General features: G+C 45.6%; 1 protein-coding gene across 1 annotated transcript in view; it reads left to right on the top strand.

Annotated features, from left to right (window-relative positions):
* Window positions 1-8489, top strand: part of LOC108441388 (protein HIRA) — a 42640-nt gene extending 34151 nt beyond the window's left edge. The window contains exons 22-25 of the mRNA XM_017720872.2: window positions 131-253; window positions 1594-1757; window positions 4649-4737; window positions 7482-8489. Of these exons, the coding sequence (XP_017576361.2) occupies window positions 131-253; window positions 1594-1757; window positions 4649-4737; window positions 7482-7598 (493 nt within the window). The 3' untranslated portion in view covers window positions 7599-8489. The remainder of the gene's footprint in view (window positions 1-130; window positions 254-1593; window positions 1758-4648; window positions 4738-7481) is intronic.
* Window positions 8490-16625: the final 8136 nt, after the last annotated feature.

Here is a 16625-nt window from a genome sequence, read left to right as displayed (position 1 = left end):
GTCTTCTCTCGCTCGCTCGCTCGCTCTCTCGCTCTCCCTGTCTTCTCTCTCTGTTCCTCTTCTCTCTCTCTCTCTCTCTCTCTCTCTCTCTCTCTCTCTCTCTCTCTCTCTCTCTCTCTCTCTCTCTCAGGAATCTGATCGTGGATAAGCAGGATGCTCTAGTGCAGTGTGCGGACTTCAGGAACTGTCTCTCTTCCCAGGATGCACTGGGCTCCACAGGGCCACTGGCTGCTACGCAGGGGCGGACTCTGAGGTAGGATTTTTGTGATTGGCTAACGGCCTGCTGAGGATTCTACACCAATTAGGAACTGAAGCTGATTTATGTTTCTGCAGACTTATTATTATTATTATTATTAGTGTAATGACACACATCTGCATTGCCTGAATCTACTGCTTTTATCTGTTCTTGCTCTTCCGTCTTCAGTGGGACATGGACTGACTCTTCTAGCGTTCTTGAGTCTTTGTCTCTGCATTCTGGTTTACTGAAAGCAGCACTGCCCTCTAGTGCCCACTAATGTTGCATGCACTTGTGTTGGCGTGCGTTAGGAAGCATTAGGAACACTTGGGAAGCGTTTCGTCCTTGTTCTATCTGCAGTTGGACCTCTGGGAAATCCAAATGGCCTTTTTTGCCCATAATCATATTTAAGAGGAATTCCACTGTATTCCGTAGTATTTCAAAATTCCCACATAATCCAGTGGTTGAGATGTAAACGGAGGGATCCAGAGGGTTTGGTGTGAAACGGTTCAGACGTCTTTACAGTGGTGGTGATGGGAACCAGGCGTCGCCATGACGACAACACAGATACAGACACTTTATTTACTATTATTTTAAGTCATTTTATTAAGTCTCACTATATTGGTAGATAATTTTGCTTGTTTTAAGAAATTGAAACCAGTAAAATGATCTGCCTTTTATAGTGAGACGATTGTACTTAATAAAATAGAATGAACTAAAATAAGTAATTATAGAAATAAGCTAGTCTTATAATTAGTGCACAACCACTACAAAACGGGAAATATTAGATATATAAACTGGATTTAAGGTCATTTCGCTTGACAAGAACCAAGTAAGTAAATTATTTTTACACGGCACATTTAAAACCAAATTGGTTTACAGTAAAACAGGTTAATGTCTTACAAACTTCAAATGAAACTTCAAAACAAATGTTTTTAAAGCTTCGTATGTGCAGTGCGCTTTGCGTAGTGCTGCAGTACTACTGGAATATTTCATCCCATGTTTAATATTTCATTTAATTTAGCGAACTTCTCTTTTAAATATTGTTTTTAATTCATTTTTAATTCATATTCTCCTTTACTTTTTCGAGTCACTGTTTTCTCAGTTGTGAAGCACTTTGAGTGACCGCACTGTATGAAAGGTGCTATATAAATACTTGCCTTTCCTAGAATTCCATGGAGCACCGTCAGGAATGAGCATCGTCATAGAAGTGGATTTTTCCCCACGCTTGGATCGTGTGATATTAGATATTTATGGCCTGATTGAAGGTCTAGGACTAACCGTCACGATTCACCACTGTTTTTATCACGTGGCTGCTTTAATAAATATCCCCCCTCCTTCCCTGCCCCCTCCCCCAGCGCGAGCCGGCTGGCGTCCCGTCTGTCCTCCGCCCCCCACCACCTGCAGCAGGGGATGACCCTGGCTTTCCTGGAGCAGCAGCTCTCCTCCGCACTCGTCCTGCGCTCCACCGCCGAATATCGCCACTGGCTGCTGATCTACACTCGCTTCATCGTCAACGAGGGTGAGACACTAGTTTTCTTTAACTAAAGACACACGTCCGCTGTGTGAGCTTGGACAAGCTTTACAGAGCGCTGAAAAAGTCTGGATTACTGTGGAGAGAATTCGGGGTATTTCTACTTTTTTAAAATTTTTTTAAAAGAAGATAAAAATAAAAAGAAAACAAAAATTCAAACATGTTGCTTCTGTTTTTACACAGATCCACTGATGATGGATCTTTTTATTGCAGCACTGAAGCTCAGTAGTGTAGCTTTTTAAAGGGTCCATTTGTCTTGTACTTTTTAAGGATCAAATCTAGGGCTGGGCGATGAAATGATAACGATAATTATCGCGATCTAACTTGATAGAAATATAAGAAATGTTAGATGAATGCTCGATATGATAGAGACAGCCCTGGTGGAGTTTTCTACTGCAAGAAAAAGGGACACTACTCTGCTGTCTCCACAAGAGGGCGCACTTCCGTGTTTTTCGATATAATTGAGTAAAATGAGTCACCAAATATACTTCAGCAACGTCTGAAACGAGGAGTGACACATTCCCGGTGGCTATTCCCGGTGGCGTAGCTGTGCTGATACACAGCGAACTCGCCTCTTTCTGTACGTCCTAATCAGCCTTAGCAGCTTTAGATCTCGTCTGATCCTCCCAGCTACAGCACTATCTTCATATTTTGGCAAGTTTTAGCTTTGATTTAAACAAAAGTAAACTGAGGAAGCTGTGAGGTACTGGAAAGCGGGAGACGGCACCCGAACTGACGTTACTGTAGCTCAAGCAAGACAAAAAATGCTCAGATTTAGATTTAAACGTACGTAAAAGGTTGTGTGGTGTGAGACTCACACTGCAGATAAGTGTTTTTACACAGAGAGCGTCAGATTTATTACGGGTCACCCCTCCAGCCCTGTGATAGAATAGAGAAACCCAGCCGTCAGTCCATCACTGAGCTACTGAGCCAGCCAATATTTGCTGTTTGTATTAAATTGATGTTCTGGAGAAATTAAACAGCTTAGCATTGTTGTTGGTCACTTGGTGCCGAGCCGAGTGCTGTCGCCGAGCCGAGCGCTCGTCACCAGACAGCTAAAAATAATCTGATTTATTTCTCAAATTATGACTATTACAAAAGTTGCCGCCGTGGTTTTCCAGCTGGTAAAAACAACCAGACACTTTCTCCCACTGTCCCATCACAGAGGTGTGAAATGTTCCACTGTTTGGTGAGTGTTTGTCGTGTTCTGACCATAAGGGATGGTTTAAAACAGCAACTGACCACTCAGGAGCAAAAATCTGCCTTTAAACTTGACAGAAATAATGATTTTGACATTTACCGTGATTTGTATCGATATCGAGCGATGTGAATTTTTGGCCATATCGCCCAGCCCTGATCAAAAATATGACCGTCTTGACCGTTTTTTTCTTTATTCCTTACAATTAAACAAGCTGTTTTTTTTTTGTTACTGCACCTTGAAGGCTGTTGTATGTAAATGAGCTCTGTTCTGATTGGCTGCTCTGTACTGTGCCTTATTCACAAAGCAGTCCAGACTGAAACGCTCCTTATAACTTCGTTGTGAACGGGTGGTGCTAAACTAGCTTTTAAACTAGTTTTCTGCATAATTTCCTCAGCAGCTCTTCTTTACATTGGGTTAAATTTCGTGACGATCGGACCGGAAATGCCCCGAAATAATAGCTTTCAATAAAATATCCTATCTTTAACTTTCAATGAAAGTAAATAAAGTTTTTGCCTTCTCCTCCTGTAAGGTTTTCAAATTGGGAATACTTGTTTTTCTTTGCACGGCGACGAAATGTATTGGTTTTCGTGACGTCATAAATTAGTTTTTATGCAGATTAGTTTCCCTGTAAGGACTAAGAACTTTGGCCCAGTCCCATTTCTTCGTTTTAACCTTACCCCTTGTTTTCTAGTGTCACCTTAACCCCTTGTTCCTGAGCTACAGGGCAGTGGTTGAGGTCTTCACTCTGAAATGAGACCCTCAGATAAAAGAGCATCACTTCATTAACAGCTACCAGCGCCGCTCTGTAGGCGACCCTGCCCGTCTGCAGGGACAGCAGAGGAGGGGAAAGTTCAGCTCCTCACTGCTGGGCTTTAGTTACATTTAGGACATCGTGTCGCTGCTGACAGATCAAAACGCTGTATCTCCAAAATGACAACTTTACAGGAGAGGGAAAAAACCTACCATACTTTTAATGTAAGTCAATGGAACCAGAGTTTTTTTGGGTCATTTCTGTTGGTCCATTCATCATGAAGTTTACGTAAAATATGTAGGACCATGGGTACTTTCAAATAATGCCAAAAACAAAAAAATGACAAAAATGGAGATACGAGGTTTTGTTCGGACAGCAACGATATGCTTTCAAAGAGGGGGGCCATTACTTATCGCCCACCCCTAATTCTTCAGAGATTCCCCAGATTCACGTTCAGGTTTTCCCGTTCCACCTTAAATGGAGCAGTTATTACATTCTGGCGCTTCAGGCGTCGGAACTGCAGGACCATTTAAGGTGGAACGGGAAATTAGCATGCTGTTAGCAGTTAGCTGTTATGAAGAAAATGACCAGAATACGTTGAAACGGCATTGAAACTAAGATAAAACGGAGGGCTAAGGGCTGAGTGGTGGGCCGAGGGGTGAAATGGGTTTAGGCCTTTCACTGAGGGCGTGCAACTTAATTTAAATTTCAGTTTGTTAAATAAAAAGCGGAGTAAAAACAGATTTCGATGGTGCTGCCCTTTAAGCAGGAAACCCAGTGTTGTGTAGGGGCTCTAAAGATCTGCGAAGCTTGTCCAGCCTCACAACTGTAGCTGTGAATGAACATGTTTGTTGATGGATAAGCTGTGGTTGTGTGTGTTCACTGCTTGTGTGGGATTCACTGGGGGGTGTTTGTGTGTGTCTCTAGGTTATGAACAGCGTTTGCGGGAGTTGTGTAAGGATTTGCTGGGACCAGTACACAAATCCAGCAGCAGCTCCTGGGAGCCCACAGTGCTGGTGAGAGTCTGACACTTTTGGGTAGAGGCGGGTAGGGGCGGGTAGGGGCGGGTAGGGGCGGGTAGAGGCGGGTAGAGCAACAGTTTGGATAGAGTTTAGTTTTCCACACACTTGTGTATTTAAACCCATGACCACTCGACGGACCCTTTGCCTAATTTAAGGGTCCCTTGCATTGTGAAGGTGTTCTCCAGATTGATGGAGAATGTGTTGTATGTGGTTCTATTCATAACCTTTTCAAAAAGGGTTCTATATCGCACCAAAATGAGTCTTTTATTATTACAAGCTTGACATTGTAACTATAAGAAGAGCCTATTTTGGTGCTATATAGAGACATTTTTCCAAAGGTTCTGTATAGAACCATCTACAACACATTCTCCATAAATCTGAAGCACGATTTAATCATGCAACGAGTTCTTTGATGTTCATGGTTCTGTATAGAACCGTTTTCTTTACTAAAGAACCCTTAAAGAACCATCGTTTTTAAACCTCTACTTACCCTGAGTGTAGTTGATCAGCCTGGGTATGCTTGGTGTCACCGTGCTAATTGGTGGGGTGTTGGTTTCCATTACATGTTCACTAAACCGGTCAGAAATAACATCCTGACCGCCTCCTCGTTTCTACGCTCACTGTCCAGTTTATCAGCTCCACTTACTGTATAGCTGCACTCTGTAGTTCTACAGTTACAGACTGTAGTCCATCTGTTTCTCTGATACTCTGTTACCCTGTTCTTCAGTGGTCAGGACCCCCATGGACCCTCACAGAGCAGGTACTATTTGGGTGGTGGGTCATTCTCAGCACTGCAGTAACACTCATGTGGTGGTGGTGTGTTAGTGTGTGTTGCGCTGGTCTGAGTGGATCAGACACAGCAGTGCTGCTGGAGTTTTTAAACACCTCAGTGTCGCTGCTGGACTGAGAATAGTCCACCAACCAAAAATATCCAGCCGGCAGTGTCCTGTGACCACTGATGAAGGACTAGAGGATGATTAGCTCATACTGTTCAGCAAGAGATGAGCTATCTCAGGTGGACCGACAAAGTAGGAGTGTCTAATAGACACACATGGACAGTGAGTGGACACCAGTGTTTTTAAAAACTCCAGCAGCACTGCTGTGTCTGATCCACTCGCACCAGCACAACACACACTAACACACCACCACCACATCAGTGTTACTGCTGAGAATGACCCACCACCCAAATAGTACCTGCTCTGTGAGGGTCCATGGGGGTCCTGACCACTGAAGAACAGGGTATATGGTGTATATTGGCCTCATTTATTTGGTGCAGGGAAATTATTTTGCATGCAACTCAACGTGGCCCTAGTTTTGATGTGTAAAATCAGCTTTATTGATTAGAATTTTTGATTGAGGGTTTTTTATACAGGCCATGGAAACGGTGAAAACGTGAAGCGTTGGGAAAACCTACACGTGGGTTGATCATTTCGGCATGCGGTTAGTACCACGGCTAGTTGGTGGGGTATAAGCTTCCATTAACTGTGGGCTGCATTGGCCTCATAGATTCAGTGCTAAAACATGGGATGTGAACTTCAGACACCGTGTGGCTCTTGGCTGATTGACTACATTTAGGTTGAGGGCAAATGATGCAGCGTTGCTCTTAAAGGGGCGTTCCGCTGATTTTTCAACATTTCTGTATACGTCCATCAATGCAATGTAAACAAAGTCATTCAGAGTGGTTTTAAGCAAGACTGCGTGTTGTAGAGAGACTTTACAGACTCGGATGTCTTTACAGTGGTGGTGATAGGAACCAGGCGTCGCCATGACTACCACACAGATATAGACTTCTTATTTACCATCCAGAACCTCCAGAGAACCTGCACGAATCAGAATTTACAGCCATTTGTCACCGTGTTGGCACCCTGTGGAATTAGACCTCCGTGCAGTGAAACACCCACATACACGCACACTAGGGGGCAGTGAGCGGTGGGCAGCCCAATCCACGGCACCTAGGGAGCAGTTGGGGGTTAGGTGTCTTGCTCAAGGGCACTTCAGTCATGGACTGTCAGCCAAGGGGATCGAACCAGCAACCTTCTGGTCACAGGGCTGGTTCCCTGACCTCCAGCCCACGACTGCCCCATGAATGAGACACGTTAGATGTGACCAACCAAGCTGCCATCTGACATCTCAAATTTCAGGCCAGTTATGCAAAATTGTTCTAGGATTTTTAAGTAATATCATACCACACAGCCTGTAACAGTCAGACATAGAAGTCATGAACTTCTGGACCTTCGAGAGTCTTCGAAGATTTGATATGTAACGTCTGTGATGGTAAAATAGTGGAAAATCTGGAAGAAATAAACCTTTGGGAGACGGTTTTGTCCTGCATGTTCCCCTTCGCCGTGAATGGATTAAAATAAAGAGATTACGAGACGTTTTAGGCCAAAACTTCATCACAAAGCAGTGTTTTAGGCGTCAGGCGGCGAATTCATAGCCGTCTTGTTTAACAGCGTTCTGCTCGCGAGCTTTTATGGGCATTAAACTTTTTAGACGTCTGGTTCCCATCACCACCTGTGTGGGCAATTCTGCCTCAGTAAGTTTCTCCAGGACAGCATTTCCCATCAGACCGCTCTGAATGACTTTTTCACCGTTTAATTATGCAGGTATTTTTGAAATATTGGTGGAGTTCCCCTTTCGTGTTGTTTAAGAGAAGAGGTTTGGTCTCCAGTGAAGGTGCCACAAACATTAATTAATATTTTGTAATATTTTCATTTCTTTTTTTCTCTCTTCTGTAGGGTCTGAGGAAGAGAGATGTGTTAGCGGAGGTTTTGCCAGTGATTGGTCAGAATCTGCGCTTTCAGAGGCTCTTCACTGAGTACCAGGACCAGCTGGAGATAGTCCGCCTCAAATAGCACTTTTGACCCCCCCCAGTCCTGGTCATCGTTAACAGTCTGCCTTAGGTCTCAATATGCAGTGACAGTAAACTTCCATGATCCTCACTGAGGACCCCGACTCTGTCTGTGTAACAGACGAAAGAACTCTAACGAGAACAGACACTAGTGCTGATATTTTTAAATAGCGAATTTGGTAAATAACAATGAGTTAAGCGTGTAAATGTGGCGCCAGTGGAAAACGCTGGAGTCTCCTGCTGACGAAGAGAGGATCCAGGGTTTGTTTGAGTGGTGCTTCTTTTTTTTTTTTTAATCCCTCCATCCATTTTTCTCCTTGTTTTGCTTTTGTTTCTGCGTTGCCAAGACTCCTCTCCAGAAACCGATACTGAATCGTTGGAGCCAATGTTCGCATCTGTGGAGCCCATAATGACTTGGAGGAGCTGACACTGAATCATACTGAATCTGGGTCAGTGCTACTGAATCAGCGGAGCAGATTCTGAATCGTACCGAGTTGGTGTTAATCAGTGGAGCCAGTACTGAATCAGTGGAGTCAAAATGGAATCATACGGAGTCGGTATGAATCACATTCGTATGCTGAATCCTTTTGAATCAGTCGTGCTAATGGTCATCATGCTGAATCAATGGAGAACGCAGTGAAGCCATATGATTAAGTGGAACACCTACTGATTCAATAGGGTTCAGCGTAGCTGGTGTGGAATTGGTGGAGACGATACTGAATCAGTATGTGTTATACTCGATGTTGAATCGTACTGAATCAGCAGCATACTGAGCCAACACCACTGAATCATACTGAATCAGTATGAATTGCACTCGCTCATTGGAACGCATACTGAATCAATTCTCTCTCTCTCTCTCTCTCTCTCTCTCTCTCTCTCTCTCTCTCTCTCTCTCTCTCTCTCTCTCTCTTTCTCTTTCTCTTTCTCTTTCTCTGTCTCTCACTCACTCTCTCTCTCTCTCACTCACTCTCTCTCTCTCTCACTTTCACGCTCTATCTCTCGCTTTCACTCTCTCTGTCTCTCTCTGTCTCTCTCTTTCATTCTCTCTCTCTCTCTCTCTCTCTCTCTCTCTCTCTGATCTATGAAGCCATCATTTTTTGGATCAGACCCAAGCCTGGCACAGCGTCCATTTTACAGCTGGGAACGGACATTTTGTATCTGTAATGGTGTCCCTGTGAAGCGAAGGGTGAGCTGAGGAGGAGAGGAGGGCGGAGTCAGGGTGTGGTGGAATGTTCACCCCTGAATGTTCACCCCTCTCCTCCCTGCTGTTCAGACAGACACCTGAGTTACCTGCATTTGTAAATGTTTGTAAACACTTTTTTCTTTGTGTTTTTTTTTTTTTTTTTTTTCTATGAATTGAAGCAGCGAAGGGTGAAATATTAACTTAGAGAAAAAATAAAGAACTGACCAACTCTAAAGGCTCTTTTGCTCTGTGGTACAGCATGTAAAGGAAGGACCAGAGGACGACCAGCACAAACAGCAGTCGAGCCGTCGTCTCTGACTTTACATCTTCAAGGTGGACCGACAAGGTAGGAGTGTCTAGAGTGGACAGTGAGTGGACACAGTGTTTAAAAACTCCAGCAGCACTGCTGTGTCTGATCCACTCGCACCAGTACAACACACACTAACACACCACCACCACGTCAGTGTCACTGCAGTGCTGAGAATGATCCACCACCCAAATACTCCCTGCTCTATGAGGGCCCAAGGGGGTCCTGACCACTGAAGAACACGGTAACAAATTTTTCATTTCATAATGTGCCAAATGTTCTCAGTGGTGACCAGTCTGGACTACAGGTAGGTCAGTTTAACACCCGGACTCTTTTAATACGGAGCAATGCTGCTGTAATACAGTCAGAATGTAGTTTAACATCGTCTTTATGGAATAATCAAGACCTTCCCTGAAAAAGACGTCGTCTGGACAGCAGCAGATGTTGCCAAAACAAATAAGCACGTCACTTATACCTTGTGCGCTAATGCACGCTATACCATCATGATGAATACTGTGGTCTTCAGCCCGGAGGACACAGTGTCCATGATTTCCTCAAAGAATTTCAAATGTTGATCCGTCGGACCGCCGGACACTTTTCCACTTCCCCTCAGTCCATTGTAAATGAGCTCGGGCCCAGAGAAGGTGGCAGCGTTTCTGGATCCTGTTTATATTTGGCTTCTTCTTTGTGTTTTAGAGTTTAACAGCGTTTGTGGATGCAGTGATGAACTGTGTTCACAGTCAGTGGTTTTCAGAAGTGTTTCTGAGCCCATGCAGTGATTTCCACTACAGAATCATGTCTGTTTTTAATGCAGCGCTGCCTGAGGGCCCAAAGATCACGGCCAGCAGATACTGGTGTTCAGCCTCGTCCCTCACAGACAGAGATTTCTCCAGATTCTCGGAGTCTTTAATGATGTTCTGCACCGTAGACGATGGAAAGCAGAAGCTCTTTGCTGTTTTATGTTGAGGAACGTTCTTCTTGAGTTGTTGCTCTATTTGATGGTCCAGTCTTTCCTCAGAGTGGTGACCCCTCCTCCTCTTTACTTCTGAAAGACTCCGCCTCTCTGAGCTGCTCTTTATACCCAGTCATGTGACTGACCTGCTGCCAATCAACCGGCAGGTGTTTTAGGCTTTTGTTCCCCCGTTCCAACTTTTTTGGAACATGTTGCTGGCATCAAATTCTAAATGGGCAAACTTTCAACATTTGATACGTCCTCTTTGTGCTGGTTTCAACTATACACACTGTTTTAATGGTTTGCACATCATTGAAATTTGTTTATATTTACATTTTGCACAGCATTGCAACTGTTTTTGGAAATGCGGTTGTATGTAGAATATCTTTACAATTCCGTGGAGTTCCCCTTTAAGGCCAAACAAGTAAACACAATGGTTCTTTAGTAAACACAATGGTTTATATAGAACCGTGAACATTCACAGAACCATTTGTATGCTTAAATAGTTCTCTGCATGGTGAAAATGTCCTTCAGATTGCTGGAGAATGCGTTCTGTATGGTTCTGTACAGAACCTTTTTGTTAAGGGTTCTATATAGCATTAAAATGGGTTCTAATATAGTTATAATACCAAGCTTGTAACAACAGAAGAACCCCTTTTGGTGCTATAAAGAACCACATGCAACACATTTTTACATTAATCCGAAGAACCTTTTCATGATGCAAAGAACTCTTTATTCTTGCAAAAGGTTCCTCGAGTGCTCACGGTTCTGTATAGAACCACTGTCTTTACCAAAGAACCCTTGAAGAACCAAAGATATGGCCCTTTTAAACTAATAGTTTGGTTGTAGTTGCTTGTGCTGCCACTAGATGGCAGTGTCGGCCTGTTTTTTGTGGTCTGTGCTTTGTGCTGTTGCTCTTTCCTCTGTTTGAGGCGGATCCTTGGTTTTTAAGACTGATTGACTCAGGTTTGACTTGCTGGTCCGTCTGCGTCTGTGCTGAACGTTGACTGGCAGGAGTCGAATGAATCATCAGTGAAGATCGTGCCAGAAACAAATGTGAGATTAGATCAATCCCTGCCTGCTTTAACAGTAAAAACACTGGGTTTTATCTTAGGCCTCCTGACAAACCTCCCCATCTGCCCAGAGCATCGTCTTTTTTTTGTTTGTTTCTTTGTTTGTTTGTTTTTCTTGTTAACTGGCCTCTCTTCACCCTCAGAGATGATCGTTATGCAAGCGGCGTTAATGCCTGGTTATTTTCCTTTGGCTGCTTTGTTTCACTCAGACAAGCAAACGCTTACAGGCCGATGATTAAAGAGCCCATATCAGACGTTTTTCTAATATTGTTAGGTTCACGTACAATTTTGAGTCCTAGTCCATGTTTGTGTGACCGCTCTTCATCTCTTAGTCAAACACTTGTTTGTTTGTTTGTTTGTTTGTTTGTTTGTTTGTTTGTATTTATTACTGTACCAACAACAACAACCACCCAACAACCAACACTCAACCAACAACCACAACCACCACCACAACCACCCAACCAACAACCAACCAACGACCACAACCAACAAGCACCACCCAACCAACAACCACAACCAACAACCACCACCACCCCCCAACAACCAACCAATACCACAACCACCCAACCACCACGACCACCACCACCCCCAAAAACCTACAACCACCACCCACAACCAACCAACAACCACCACCACAACCACCCAACAACCCACCACCCAACCAACGACCACAACCAACAAGCACCACCCAACCAACAACCACAACCAACAACCACCACCACCCCCAACAACCAACAACCAACCAATACCACAACCACCCGACCACCACCACCCAACAACCAACAGCCACCACCAACAACCACCACCCAACCAACAGCCACAACCCCCCCCCGAACAACCAACAACCACCACCACTACCCACCACCCAGCAGCCACCACCCAACAACCAACTGCCACCACCCAACAGCCATCAACACATTTTATATAGCACCTTTCACAAACCCAAGGCTGCTTCACATTGCATGGGGGTGCAAAGTCTAGACTAAGCAGTGAAGGAGGAAGAAAAATGAAGACTTTTCTCCTTCGTGAGCGTTTTTCTCTTTAAGATTGGAAGGTGGAGAATGAAGAGCCGTGACTGAGGAAGAGGGTTCCAGAGTTTGGGGGCCGTGGCACTGAAGGACCTCCCTCCCCAAGGTGAAAGTCTGGTGCTGGGACAGCGAGTAAGTTATTAGAAGAAGACCTGAGAGAGCGAGAGGGAGTGAAAGAGGCCAGCAGTTCTCTGAGGACGGGACGGGACCGGCAGCCAGTGCGGCTGAGAGTGAGCGGGAGTGATGTGAGCTGAGTGCTCAGTGTGGGTGAGAACTCCAGCTGCAGAGCTCTGAATGTACAGAGACCAACAAAGAGGGAGTTACTGTAATCAGTACGGGACACGATGAAGGCACGAGCCAAAGTTTGTGTATCGTTATTGGGCAGAAACTGATGTATGTAAATGGGCTCTGTTGTGATTGGCCACGTCACTCAAAAATGCAAAAAGCAGTCCAGGCAGAAACACTTCTTATAACGTCAACGTGGGTGGGTGGGGCTGAAGGCTGATGTGTGTTGGTTCTTGTGACCTCACATATTCAGAAAGGGCTGTTAGGCAGGTTATTCTCCACAGGTGGACTGAATGGAATGAGGAGTGAACGGATCATTTTTAAGACTTTAATAATGTTTATCTACTACACCAAAATCTTTTATTTAAAAAAAAAAAAAAATTCCATGTTATGGGCCCTTTAAATTTCTCACAGCCTCTCTATTTAAAGTCTTTTTTTGTTTTATTTCATTTTATATTCACACACTATAATTCCAGAAGTTTTCACTCCCCCATCCAAATCACTGAATTCAGGTGTTCCAGTCACTTCCATGGCCACAGGTGTGTAAAGCCGAGCCCCTAGGCCTGCAGACTGCTTCTACAGACATTAGTGAAAGAATGGGTCGCTCTCAGGAGCTCAGTGAATTCCAGCGTGGTACCGTGATCGGACGCCACCTGTGCAGCAAGTCCAGTCGTGAAATTTCCTCACTACTAAATATTCCACAGTCGACTGTCAGTGGGATTATAACAAAGTGGAAGCGATTGGGAACGACAGCAGCTCAGCCACGAAGTGGTCGGCCACATAAAATGACAGAGCGGTCAGCGGATGCTGAGGGGCATAGTGCGCAGAGGTCACCAACTTTCTGCAGAGTCAATCACTACAGACCTCCAAACTTCATGTGGCCTTCAGATCAGCTCAAGAACAGCGTAGAGAGCTTCATGGAATGGGTTTCCATGGTCGAGCAGCTGCATCCAAGCCTTACATCACCAAGCGCAATGCAAAGCGTGGAATGCAGTGGAGTAAAGCGCCGCCACTGGACTCTAGAGCAGTGGAGACGTGTTCTCTGGAGTGACCAATCACGCTTCTCCTTCTGGAGATCCGATGGACGAGTCTGGGTTTGGCGGTTGCCAGGAGACGGGACTTGTCTGACTGCATTGTGCCGAGTGTAAAGTTTGGTGGAGGGGGGATCATGGTGTGGGGTTGTTTTTCAGGAGTTGGGCTCGGCCCCTTAGTTCCAGTGAAAGGAACTCTTAAAGCTTCAGCACCAAGAGATTTTGGACAATTTCATGCTCCCAACTTTGTGGGAACAGTTTGGGGACGGCCCCTTCCTGCTCCAACATGACTGAGCACCAGCGCACAAAGCAGGTCCATAAAGACGTGGATGAGCCAGTTTGGTGTGGAAGAACTTGACTGGCCTGCACAGAGTCCTGACCTCAACCCCATAGAACACCTTTGGGATGAATTAGAGCGGAGACTGTGAGCCAGACCTTCTCGTCCAACATCAGTGTCTGACCTCACAAATGAGTTTCTGGAAGAACGGTCAGAAATTCCCATAAACACTCCTAACCCTTGTGGAAAGCCTTCCCAGAAGAGCTGAAGCTGTTATAGCTGCAAAGGGTGGGCCGACATCATATTAAACCCTATGGATTAAGAATGGGACGTCACTCAGGTTCATACAGAGTGAAGCCAGACGACCGAATATAAGACCATGTTTTAAATCCTTTTATTCTCTTCTAAATACAGTTGAAGTGCAATGCAGTTCTTTCTTTTATCTTTTCTTTCTGTTTTTACTGACTCTCTCTCTATCTCTGTCATCCTCTCTCTCCGTCATTCTCTTTTCTCTACCTCTCATTCTTTTCTGCTTTAAAGCATTCCCCCTTCTTTCTCTTTTTTCGTCTTTTCTGTTTTCTCTTCCCTTTTTATTTGTACTCTCTCTTGATCTGTCTTTCATTCCCCGTCACTCCCCCCAGTGTCTCTTGCTCTTTTTTCATTTTTCCTCTCGTCAGTGAGAGAACTCCTGTCTCTCACTGTCTTATTTCCTCTTCCTCTCTTACTTTCTCATCTTTTTCCCACTCTTTTTCTTTACCATTCTCTAGTCTTTGTCCGACTCAATCTCTCTTTAATTTATCTTTCTTTACTCCCTTCGTCACCCCCGTCTCCCTCTTCTGACTCTTAATTCCTTTTCTTTCATTAACCCCCTCTCTCTCTCTCTCTCTCTCTCTCTCTCTCTCTCTCTCTCTCTCTCTCTCTCTCTCTCTCTCTCTCTCTCTCTCTCCTCTCTCTCTCTCTCTCTCTCTCTCTCTCTCTCTCTCTCTCTCTCTCTCTCTCTCTCTCTCTCTCTCTCTCTCTCCTCTCTCTCTCTCTCTCTCTCTCTCTCTCTCTCTCTCTCTCTCTCTCTCTCTCTTCTCTCTCTTCTCTCTCTTCTCTCTCTTCTCTCTTCTCTCTCTCTCTTCTCTCTCTCTCTCTCTCTCTCTCTCTCTCCTCTCTCTCTCTGTGTGTTCAGGTGTTGTCCCTCTGGTGTAGTGAGTGTGTTTGATGGTGCTGAACTCTTTCTGCTCTGTTGCTCAGTCAGTGTGTGAGTGCTGGTGAGATGAACGCCCGCGTCCTCCCAGCTGAGACTCCGTCAGTGCTGCTGGGTGCTTCATCACGCAGGTGAGGAAACGGCTGCAGGTGAACAGCCTTGAGGAGGCGCTGATTACAGAGGGTTTAAGTTGAGGTGCTGAAACTTTTCATCTTCTGTGTGACGCAACCAGCAATGTCAGTCACGAACGGTCAGTTCTTTCAGACAGACTGGATGAACCTACACCCACCAGGACTGTCCTGCACTAGACCACACCCACCAGGACCGTCCTGCACTAGACCACACCCACCAGGACCGTCCTGCACTAGACCACACCCACCAGGACTGTCCTGCACTAGACCACACCCACCAGGACCGTCCTGCACTAGACCACACCCACCAGGACCGTCCTGCACTAGACCACACCCACCAGGACTGTCCTGCACTAGACCACGACCACCTGTTCTGTCCTGCACTAGACCACACCCACCAGGACTGTCCTGCACTAGACCACACCCACCAGGACTGTCCTGCACTAGACCACACCCACCAGGACTGTCCTGCACTAGACCACGACCACGTGTATGTGCGTGTGTATGTGTACATATATATTTTGTGTGTGTGTGTGTGTGTGTGTGTGTGTGTGTGTGTGTAAATAGCGAAGTAAGTTGCTATGTTAGCCTAAAGTTTGGCTAAGTCGCCTCACCCAGCAGTTGCCAGTGATCTGTCCAGGCCAAACCGGGCGTGTTTGTGTCTTAGCGTTTGAATTATTAATGTGCAGGTGACGTTTTCGACAGACAGAGGTCAAAGACCGGGCGGCCTGTCAGCCAGGAAATGCTCTGGACGCTCTGGAAAGTTCTGGAAATCTCGGGGGAGCGGGGGGCTGTCAAGCCGCTCTCTCTGGAGGCCCCGGCGGCCGTGATGAATGTGACGGCCTCCGCGCGCAGCAAGGTTAAACCGACCGGCGGCCGCTGCTGTTTCAGCTCTGCGTGGTTATGGAGAGGACAGAGATGCTGATTAGCGGAGAATCTGCTTCAGTTACGCGTTAGCTACTTTAGCCCTAGCTGTACTGGACGTGTCTCGGCTGATTGACTACGTGCGCAGTGAAGAGGGGACGCTGGGTAAATTAGGTTCTTTCAGCAAACTGTCTCTGAGCTGGCTGTGAATAACTTCAACTTCCAGTAGAACACATGGTGGCTCTCTCTCTCTCTCTCTCTCTTTCTTTCTTTCTTTCTTTCTTTCTTTCTTTCTTTCTTTCTTTCTCTCTCTCTCTCTTTCTTTCTTTCTTTCTCTCTCTCTCTCTCTCTCTCTCTCTCTCTGTCTGTCTGTCTGTCTGTCTGTCTGTCTGTCTGTCTCTCTCTCTCTCTCACACACTCTCTGTCTCTCTCTCTTTCTCTCTCTCTCGCTTTCACTCGCTCTGTCTGTCTGTCTCTGTCTCTCTCTCTCTTGCTCTCGCTTTCACTCTCTCTCTCTCTCTCTCTCTCTCTCCCTCTCTCTCCCTCTCTCTCCCTCTCTCTCTGTCTCTCTCTCGCTCTCTCTCTCTCTCTCTCTCTCTCTCTCTCTCTCTCTCTCTCTCTCTCTCTCTCTCTCTCTCTCTCTCTCTCTCTCTCTCTGTCTCTCTCTCGCTCGCGCTCTCTCTCTGTCTCTCTCTCGCTCGCGCTCTC

The sequence above is a fragment of the Pygocentrus nattereri genome, chromosome 20 (genome assembly GCF_015220715.1).
Source record: "Pygocentrus nattereri isolate fPygNat1 chromosome 20, fPygNat1.pri, whole genome shotgun sequence".
NCBI lineage: Eukaryota > Metazoa > Chordata > Actinopteri > Characiformes > Serrasalmidae > Pygocentrus > Pygocentrus nattereri.
This window is presented reverse-complemented; position numbering and strand designations above follow the sequence as displayed.